The sequence below is a fragment of the Atta colombica genome, unplaced genomic scaffold (assembly GCF_001594045.1).
Source record: "Atta colombica isolate Treedump-2 unplaced genomic scaffold, Acol1.0 scaffold30, whole genome shotgun sequence".
Taxonomy (NCBI): domain Eukaryota; kingdom Metazoa; phylum Arthropoda; class Insecta; order Hymenoptera; family Formicidae; genus Atta; species Atta colombica.
The window spans coordinates 604,385-615,248 of record NW_017259404.1 but is presented as its reverse complement, the minus strand read 5'-3'; the positions used below and the strand labels follow the sequence as shown (position 1 = coordinate 615,248).

The 10,864-nt window shown below is 37.2% G+C and overlaps 1 protein-coding gene across 3 annotated transcripts; it reads right to left on the bottom strand.

Moving 5' to 3' along the window:
• Positions 1-201: 201 nt before the first annotated feature.
• Positions 202-9,852, bottom strand: LOC108690215. Of its 3 annotated transcripts, none has more exons than XM_018197395.1 (13): positions 9,771-9,852; positions 9,278-9,396; positions 8,977-9,158; positions 6,097-6,356; positions 5,846-6,032; positions 5,024-5,310; positions 4,537-4,937; positions 4,322-4,467; positions 3,691-4,013; positions 3,477-3,611; positions 2,923-3,107; positions 2,357-2,511; positions 202-1,338 (listed from the first exon to the last, which is right to left on the bottom strand). In XM_018197395.1, exons 2-13 carry the CDS (start codon positions 9,354-9,356, stop codon positions 202-204), a joined length of 3,477 nt encoding a protein of 1,158 aa, XP_018052884.1. In that variant the 5' UTR covers positions 9,357-9,396; positions 9,771-9,852. The 3 variants fall into 3 exon arrangements, with proteins under 3 accessions (XP_018052884.1, XP_018052885.1, XP_018052886.1); XM_018197396.1 differs by lacking the exon at positions 9,771-9,852 and adding an exon at positions 9,489-9,541; XM_018197397.1 differs by lacking the exons at positions 8,977-9,158; positions 9,278-9,396; positions 9,771-9,852 and adding an exon at positions 8,640-8,730.
• Positions 9,853-10,864: the final 1,012 nt, after the last annotated feature.

Genomic DNA, 10,864 nt, shown 5'->3' with positions numbered 1-10,864 from the left:
ATATATGTAATAAATTAATTTATCTATTAGAATTTATAATAAAAAATCGACCTTTAAAATGCCTTTAAACTGTGCCTAACACTGCTGGCGGATAAAAATCGTAATGAACCAACACATGCTACCTAGACAGTTCCAACCGGGATTGGTCCTTTGACCGAGACTGGACTCTCGGTCCAGGTATCGCGTATAAATACAAGCCGCTCAAAATTGAATGCGGTAATTGCCGGGACGTGGTATCGATCTGGCCTTGGTCGGCGGCAAGGAGGCCGTGGATGCCTCGCTGCTGGCAGTACCACCAGAGTCGCGGCCACTCTTGCTGCTCACGGTGCTGCCGGTGCTCTGTCCGCGGGACGAGCCACCCGCTCCCGTCTGCTTCCTCAAGGAGGTGTTACCGCTTCCCTTGAGAACAGCAGCTGCCGCCGCCGCCACCGCTGCTACCGAGGACTCGCCGTCGCTCAGACGACCATACTCGCCTATGCGAGTGCGAGACGACGTTGGCGGCGGTATGAACGAGCGGCCCTGCATCTCCCTGTGCCGTACCGCTGACTCCAACGCGCAGCCGACCGACTTCTTACGATTGTTGATCATGATCGTGTCAGACTGCAGCCTTTCGTACTCATGACCGCCGCCACTACCGCCGCCGCCGCTGTTCGTCATCCCCGAGCCAACCGATGATTTCTTCAGCGAGCTATTCGTCATGAAGCTTTCCACGGAGTTCTTCTTCTTGCTGCGCGACGCCTTCGCAGCGACGGTGGCACCGGTGTCAAATCTACCGTACTCAATGCTGCAATTGCCGGAGGAGTCGCGGATCATCTTCACGCCGCCGCCACTGACCGCACCGCTCGTCGCGGACGACGTGTCCAGCATCCCCGGTCCGGGATCCGACTTCTTACGCGTTTCCGTATCACTTAGGCGACAGTAGCGAGAGTTAGCGCTGGTCGCCTTGAGTGCCCTTGGTGGTCGTGGTAACGAGCTGGGCGGCAGACTCCCGGCGCGACGTGGCTCGCCGCCTATCTCTGGAGGTGCCATCCGTTGCCGCTGCGAGCTTCTACCCTGCTTCTCGAGCAGCATCATATCCTCGGTTGGCTTGCCACCAGCACCGTCCGACAGCCGCGAGATAGTACCTTTCAGCCTGGCCGCCGCGTTGGCGAACTCGATTATGCTCGACGACACCACGTCGCCTCCGCTACCGGACGAGTCATCCAGCAGCCGACTCTTGCTCGAGGCGGTGCTCGAGGTACCTGTGCTATCTACACCCGCCAGTAGTGGCTTGGGTATTTTTCCTTTTCGCGACGCAGTGCCTGGATTAGAGAATCCTGGAAAACAGCAAAGTGCCCGCTGAAACAAGAAAGAAAGAACGCACGGGTTGCAGATAGGAGGCCGGGACCTGGAAAGGGGTTAGTGCTCGCTGTATAAAACGCTCGCACATGCACATTCGAGGATAACGAACGGACGGGAGAGAAGATGGGGGAGAGTCAGGAGGGATTAGTGGAACAATTTGAAAAAAAAAAAAAAAGAAAGAAAGATTAATCTGTGTAAAATGTGAGATCTATTTTGACTAGCTACTCGAGCACAATTTTGACAAACAGTTAATACATATGTTCGGCAAAATAAATAAAAATAAAATAAACGGCACAAAAAAGGCACGCACACGTATACAAAAGCAATGAATGTTATTCGGAAAAATTAAAAATAACACATAATTCTTCCAATAAATGTACAAAAGTAAAAATAAAATTTTAGATTGTTAAATCACACACTGTTATGCGATTAAAATCGTTATGCGTTTCAAGTAACTCCAACTAGAGAATAGCCAGTATGTAACGTTTCTCTCGTATTAAATTTGTCATGTGAGAGCAACTGGATTCAATTGAGATTTCTTCTTCGTTTTATGGATGTACATGTTGGCTACTCTCGAGACAATTTCTTAATTAAGAAAAAAAAAAAAGAAAAAAGAAAAAATAGTGGAAATAACGAAAAATACTCCAAAGCTCCTCATACACAGCAACGCAAGGATACCTTCGAATATGTGACCTGTAATATTTGCATGATTCAGCGGCGACTATTAAAAAGGTTGCTAAAGAACTCAAAATATCGATCGTCCGTAAATTAATGTGTATCTCTATTGATGAAAAAAAAAACACAAGTAAAATTAATGTGAGCAAAATGTAAATGGTATCAGACGGCGCACGTAATAATGATTACAAATAATGTAAAAACGCGAGACAACGCGGGCAAAATGAAATTCGATGGTAATGGCGATGACGTAATGCTATTCAAGACTTTAAAGCTTTTGAGAATTAATCATTTCCGATGGAAAGAGCGCACGTGATACGCTTCGCTTTATTTTGCCTACCTTGCTAAGCAGTTGAGAATCTAGCTCTTTCAGTTGATCATCAAGACTCTTATTAGTCTGCTCAAAGCTGCCCTGCTTTCTATATTTATAACTGTCGGTAACGCCGTAGGAGCCGGTGCTGCCGTAGCCGCTGCCACCGCCGAGTACGCTGCTCACTTTTTGTGCAAAAAATCAGAGAAAGATGTTATTAAAATTGCCACAACTCATGAAAGAGAATTATCGATGAGTTAATTTAAGTGAATGTTGGAGTAACCAAATTATCGACATTACAGTCGTATAAAAATCTCCAAATTGATGGAATCAAAAATCCTTTTATAAGATAGACACAAAATCGAGAGGTGATGCAGTAGATTTTATATTAAAATTGAAAAAAAAATCGAGAAGTGATGCCGTGAATTTTATATTAAAACCGAAAAAAAGTTAAAATCGATTTTGCGTCTCCTTTATTCTGTAAAAGGATTTTTAATTCCATTTAATCAATTCGGAGATTTTTATATGACTGTAATGTCGATAACTTGATTGCTCCAGCATTCTTTTAAATCTCATTTTCCAAAGGGTCTCTTTACCAAGTTCCGGTGTGCTTGTCAGCGCGGTATGATGATCCGCCGACGTACTTGAGTGAGACGAATGCGCGGCGGGATAGCTGCCCACACCGCTGCTGCTACTGCTGTCCGCTTTGTCGTACGTATGCTTTTGTAGCACCTTGATCATAGCGTCTCTCTCGGCTAGTTTGGACTCCAGATCCTTCATTCTGTTAGAGTAAAAAACGTTGATTACATTGTAATGACTAGTAAGTGCACTCGGAGAAAGACAATGTATATGTATAGAAAGACAATGGTATAAATTAAGACAATGATATAAAGGTGATACTTATACTAGCTTATATATAAAATTAATACACATATAACTAAATAAACCATTTTATGGTTATAATAACTATAGAATTATAAATAGAATTATATATAATAAATAGTTATAATAGTTATAATAATTATAATAACTATAAAATTTATTAAACTATATTATATAACATAAACAAATATTTATTAAAATATTTATTAAAATTTATATTTTTCTCAATGATAGCAATCATTGCGATTCTCAAATATATTCCTCTTACCTAGATTCCAGATCGGCCAATTTCTTTTGCGCAGCATGTACCTCGTCCATGTGTTTCATCTTCTCCGAGCGAGCCTCGGCAATTAATTTCTCTGCGTCCTGACTGGTCTTTTCCAGAGCAGCGATCTTTGCATCTCTAATCACAGGAATAAACAAAGAGTGTAAGCACAAAACATGAATGTGTTGGGAAAAGACGAAAAAAAAACTCTACTTACTTTGGCAAACTGGCAGCATCGATAGCTGCTTGCCTCAGCGCGCTTTCCTCGAGGTAACGTTGTTCCCATTTCGCAACGTCGCCCTCAAGCGACATAATCTTCTCGTCCCTTTCACGTAATCGTCGTTTCAGATCTGCAATCGTCTCACCGTTCGATGTTTGCTCATTGCCGTTACCACTTCCGCCACCTTCGCGCAACTCTTTTTCCAGCTGGCCTCTCAGTTGTCTCTCGGTCTCTTCTCGTCTATCGCTAGACGCTTGAAGCGAAGATAAGGCCCGCTGAAGTTGACCTACCCTCTCCACATACACTTGTTTCTTTCGACACTGTACATATAGAAATAATTTTGCAATCAATGTCCACATCAATGTGTAATTGTTGTAAATGTAATTGATTATTTATAAAATTTCTTTCTTTTTTAAATAAATTAGAATTTAATGAAACCAAAAATGAAACAATATTTTCTAATTTTTATAAAAAGTAAAATTTTTAATTATTTGTATATATAATTATTTTTATATATTATTTACATGTAAAAATTAAATTTACATAAAAAAATTAAATTACATAAAAATTAAATTTTATGTAATTATTTATATATGATCTTATCGATATTATTAATAAATCAATTTACTTCTTCTTCAAGCCGCACAACATTGCCTTGTGCATTCGTTAAAGCGGTATCTAGAATGTCGATATGCGTACGTTGTTCCTGCAAAGTGGCGCGCTGGGCCGTCAGTTCAATTTCCTGCCTTTCTTTCGCATTGGTCAATTCTTTGTCTAAAAACACACAAAAAGGTAATAATTTAAGGAGAAGTCATATCTCTCTATTTTGCATATGATCAATACTTTGCGAAAGAAGCTGTCCAATGAGTAGCTCGCGTTGCGACAACTCCTTCCGTAATGTGTCAACGATTGGCGGGCTGTCTGTGCGCACGGACAGCAGGTCAATCTGGTCTCTATATGCGCGATTCAGCTCGGTCAAACGGCGGCATTCGTTTTGCAGTTTCATTCGAGCGGCACGCTCCAGCTTCTCTCGTCGTTCACAAGACGCTGCAAGCTCTTCGTGAACACGATGCACTTTCGCTATCTCCTGCTCCAGCTTTTGCGTCTTGGCAACCTTGTTGTAACAGCGCTCTAGCTCGAGTTTCAACACACTGTTTTCCTGGATCACTATCTGAATCATCTCCGAGGACGGCCATACTTCGCCCGTTTCCCTTTCCAACTCCTCCCGTCCTTTGGTCTGAGGTCTGTGGAGGATCCAGGTCTATTAGTTAAACGTTGTGCGTAGCATAAATGTGATTGTGCGAGGCATAAGTGAAAAATATTACGTTACCGGGGCGAAATTGTCCGAAGTTTGTAATTATCGATGTCCATCTTGATCCTGGATAGATCTGGCTGCGATCGCGATACAGTCAGCTTTTCCGTCGGTCCAAAGAGCCTATGTTTGTTTTTGAACAATGGGGATACATAGCACGGTGTCGACCTGCCTTCATACTCGCTTTCGTTTTGTTTCCCCCTGTCACCATCTCTTATTCTTATCTCTCCTAATCTCATTTCTAAACTACTACTGTTATTAGGATACGGTGGCACTTTCACTTCTTTTGCTAGATGTTTCAAGACCTGCGAAATGCATACGCATGTTTAAGAACGGAATTAAACAGATACAGAAAAACTTTCAAAACCTAATTAATCTCCAATGTGTTTTTTTTTTTTTTTGTAAAAACATGCAAAAAGGTAGAGCTATTCCTTCAGTTTCACCTTAAAATAATATAAAATTTACGACAAACAAACAATATCTCTTTGTAGTTACATGTTTTCAACTACTTTTACAATCGTGATTACTTCTTGAGAACACAAACATGATCTTCAAATGTTCAGTATATGCTGTTCAGAATTTCTTTCTCTTATTTCTATTATTGGTAAATAACATTCTGTTTCTTGTTTCCTAATCAACCGGGACTAACCGTTTGAACCGGGAAAAATCATTTGAAAATAGTAGAATTTTTCAAGAAAAAAATCTGGACATCATTTAAATAAATAATTTTTAAATCTGCTGTCTTAAGATGAAATAAATATGTATTTGAAGTTTGGCGAAATAAAAAAATTTAATGCTATACGTTGTCTCTTGTTTGTTATATTAATCGTTATGATATACCTGAGATTGATTAAGATAATCATCCGGGATATCCGTAATTTCTTGGCAACCTCCACCTGATTGATCGTGGACGTAATCTTCGTGCGGCAAATTGGACAAGGACTGTATTGTGGGACTGTTGGAATGGCCCTTTCCATCGCAGTACAAGTAACCCACATCTCCGTGTTCTCTTACTATGCCCGATAGCCTGTTCACAAATAAGAAATACAAAGTAATTTCTGTAATTGTTAATAAAAAAAATGCATACTTACCTTCCAGATGGAATCCATGAATTATCGTCGTTAGCGTTATGTATTATTAATGTGTTGTAAGAACTTGTCGAGACGTCCAGGCTGCTCCTATTTGAACCACTGGTGCGATTGCTCAAATTGTCCTTCAGACTATTCCGATTGGATCCATTAATGCTGTCCTTCAGGCTGTTCCGATTCGAACCATTCAAGCTTTCCTTTAAACTGTTCCTGTTAGACCCGTTTAAGCTGTCTTTCAGACTATTCCTGTTATGTAGATTGCCCTATATCATGATAAACCATATTAACTTAGATAAGGAAATGGATGCTGAATTGCAAAAGAAAGAAGAATGCATTTATGTAAAGCTAAAGACACAATTAAAAAGAAAAGACAATCGAAACAAGGAATAATATAAATCGAAATCTATTAATTTTTTTAATTAGGTCTAGGCTTTAATTAGATCTAGAGATTGAGATTGAAATTTAATCAACAGAAGCAAATTTCATTAAACTTGAGATTAGTTTTCTTTCTTTCGATTGATTAAATTTCGATCAAATTCCAATCTCTAATTTGATTACAGCTTTATATCCTATTGTCTGTACTTTTTAATTGTCTCATTCTAGCGAAAAAAATTCGCTGAAATTATTATTATTTCACGTTTTGAAAAATTGTTGATAATTTCAGTAAAATTGTTGAAAATCTGCTGAAATTTTACTGAAAGTAAATTTTTCAGTTTAGGGTGCTTTCTAGCAAGTCAAATATTGTAACACAGTAAGTTATTACTAGATGTTTTCCAACAACATACATAGGTGATATAGGCTGCGTTCAGCGGACTCAACAGTTGTGTGAGCGCTCGCTGCTATTGATTTATTCTTCTAAAGAGATCTAAAATGCTGATTGGATGATCTAAAAGAATACACGCAGCCATAGTATAACATTGTATAATATCTTAGAGCACGTTCACACCTTGACGGAAAAGCGGAAAGCGAAAAAGCAGCAATCAATCAGAACTCTAGTTGATAGTCTACAATTTCGACTTTTTGTACTACTTATTATTAGCGTGAGTTCTAATTGGTCACTGCTTTTCCGCTTTCCGCTTTTCCGTCAAGATGTGAAGGCACCCTTACACAAAGTATTCCAATTATGACACAGTGTTAGGGGTTCCGCACAATAAAAGGAACAGAGAACAAAGAATAAGAATTTCAACCTATCAGAAACTATATTCCACAATACATGATTCTGATAGGTTGAAATTCTTATTCTCTGTTCTTTGTTCCTTTTATTGTGCGGAGTCTCTTACATTGCTCAACACAGCCAAAAAATCTGAAAAAATTATACCTTAAGTCTAAATAAAAATCATAAATCCATATTGATATATTAAATATAATTATAAGAATAAAATGGAAGATTATAATGCATTCTGGTGTTATACTATGAAACTAAACGTTCCAACAAGTACTTTACACAGTGACAGCAGTCCTTGTTGTTTGCCTATGATAAATAAGGATGAAACGATTCACTGTTCACTTACACAGGCTGCGTTCTACTTAATGTTTGAAAGTTCGCAATCGTTTATCATTGTTTAATATTTGATAAACAAGAATAAAATGATTCCACGAGCATTACGGGCGTTAAGTGGAACGCACTGTCTGACTGTGTCCTTGCTGGAAAGCATTCATATTGAAAAATCGCTGAAAATGAACTAAAATCTTTCTGCAATTTCTCTGAAATTTTTGTTGTAATTTTTCTGAAATGCGTTTTGAAAAGTGTTTTAAAAACGTGAAATAGTAATTTCAGTGAAATTATTTTAGCAGAGTTATTTGACTGATATTTTTAAAAAATATCATCCTTAAGTCCTACAATCTTAAGATGTCACAAGTCAATCACAGTCGATTCTTATGCCTACTAAAAAAAAAATCACCTTACACAGTTACATAACGAAATTATGTAATTAAGACAAGTAAATCACGTAATCGATTGTTCTAAATCAGTACGTAATTTTTTAAAACTGAATAATCTTTGATTAATCCTGCTATTTGACCCTTTCCTATACCAGATTAGAGTCAATGTAATCAATTTTGCAAGAACTATAATATGATATATAAAATATATTTTAAAAATTCTATAAATAACACATTGTAAAACACATGTTTCGGCTCTTGCAAATATGTAATGTAATATGTTTTACAATGTGTTATTTAAGAATTTTTTATACATTTTATGTATCATATTATTATATTTTATGTATCATATTATTATATTTTTGCATTTATAATTAATTATTATTATTAATGTTGATTCTTATATGCCCTATATTTCTTTATATCATTTTTTAAAAAGACCTGTACTATTCGTTATTTGATTAGATTAGGGAGTGGCCTATTTGGGACGAAGCATTTTTGATTGGTCAATTAGTAAAATTCTTTCTTTCTATTGATCAATTGAACACTTTGAAACATTTGTAGCAACAAGTAGATTGTATCCTTTATGTCAGTATTGTTGATTAGGAAACGAGATACCCCCACTCTTCGAGTTGACTCCCTTAAGGCTGCATTTGGAATGTTACCTGGATGCCCCTGTATATCATCTTAGGCCGGAAACAGTCTATGTATTGAAGATTAAAATTTGACCAATGAGAACAAAGAAATTTCAGCTCGTATTGTTTTAATTGATCAAATTTCAATCTTTCAATCTTCAATCTCAATCTTCTATGCGTAGTCTGATTCCGGCCTTGATGCCTACGAGCATTTATATCCTTATTGTTTCCAAATATTAAACAAGGATGAAATGATTGCTTGCGAGCGTTGCAAACAATAAGAGGAATGCAATATCAGGTTTGTTTTTTATACCTGAATTAGTGTATTTTCTTTAAAGCTATTGTTTTTCATATGCTTTGGATGCACCTGAATATTTGGTATATTCTCTTTGTGACTGGAAGATCTGGAGGGACTCTGTTGCTGATTTTCTTGACCCTGTGGCTCTTGCCGAGCCGTATGCCTTATGACATATCTCTCTTCGTTGCTCAAATTTTCATTGGATGTAGAAACATCAGTTTCGCTGCCGCTCAAACTTTGAGGAAGACCACCTATAGAAAGAACATCCCGAGTAGACATCTCATCAAGATAGATAAAGGTAATCATATGCCACATGTGTTATAGGCTGTAATTTACAACCAATCAATGCAACATTTTATGAAGCTTGTACCTTGCATGGACAATTGTTTTCTTTGTAAATTATTGTTCGAGAATGGCAGGAATCTATTCCCTTGCTGTAGCGAGCTCATTTTCGCGGGATTCAGCTCATTTACGTGGATTATTGTTACTCTGAAAGCAAATAAGATTGAGGAGATATTACAGCATACGAGAGAGCGAGGAATGAAAGACGAAAACATGCAGGAAGAAAACGAATGGGGTACCGCGCGCGCAGAAGTTCTATCAAATTCTACTTAGAGGTGAGAAGGGAAGGAACATGGAGAATGGATTTTTCAGTGTTGGTAAATCATGTGAATAAACAATGAAGATCGTCGTATCGTCATCGGGGGGAGGGGGGGGGGGGTATCTGATCTGCCAAATCAGTGGCTCACGCGGAGAATCTCGTTCGCTCTCGGAAATTGAAATGTGAACTGCACCGCGTCTGTGACGCAGTGTGTAACGGGCAACCTGAATTAAGGCATTTAACTTATCTGCAATTTACTCACTCGGTGCGAAATTATGGGAGCGGAGCTGAGTATTCGTGATTATTTTCGATAAATTAGTACACTCCACTTGTCCGTATAGGAGAAATAAAAAAGAGCTATTTGCTGCATTCCTCGTCAGATTGCGCTATCGACCGTCTAGAGTTCCGATCGAATTAAGAATTTAGTCATTTTCGCCATTTTTTTCATGATGTGATGATATAAATATATCATGAATTAAATTAATTTAATATTTATGTTTATACTTTTTTATTTAAAAAATTAATTTGATTCGATAGTTCATTTTTACGAATAATAATAAATGAATAATAAAACGACCAATGATAATAAAACACAAATTTTTAATAGTTTGAAGTCGTTTTTGAAAAATATCGCATTCGCGTACGAAAATCCTATAATAAACGTAACGTGTATTATAGAGCAGTATTAGGGTACCATCCCATGAGTTCTATGCCACGTATTAGGTGCGTTCGGCAATGTAAATTTGAGATGCAAGCTAGCAGATGGCTAACTTGATCACATAATCTTCGAGCAATCCGAGTGCCAAGAATTAATTCCGAACGATATAGAGCTATAAACTGTCCTTTAAGATTAGATTATAAAATTAAATTGTTTTTATAAAATAAATAAAAAACCCTATTAATTGAAAATATCTTTCGCTTTACTAAAAACTGATAATCTTATACTAAAAATAAATCGTTACATATGAATGTAGCAGATTCATACGCAAGGTGTGTTTTCTTAAAAGAAAATACTACATTGCAAATAAATTTCAGCAATTTGAAATTTATAAGTTATATCACTTAGGATTGATTCTGTATCTTGAAACGAGGTTGAAAATTACAAAAGTGAGCAAATTTATTAGAATACTAATAATTTCATTGGTCAACATCTAATAAATTTGCTCACTCGTAATTTTTCATCTTGTTTGAAGATACAGATTGACCCTCTTGATTTATATTCGTTAGAGTCTTTAATATATTAATACAGTTTGATTTTATTTCATTCTATAATTACAATATAAGTTTTAATCTAAAATTAACTAACATTATTTTTTGTTTTTAAATACGTAATTTCAAATTTATAAAGAAAAAAAG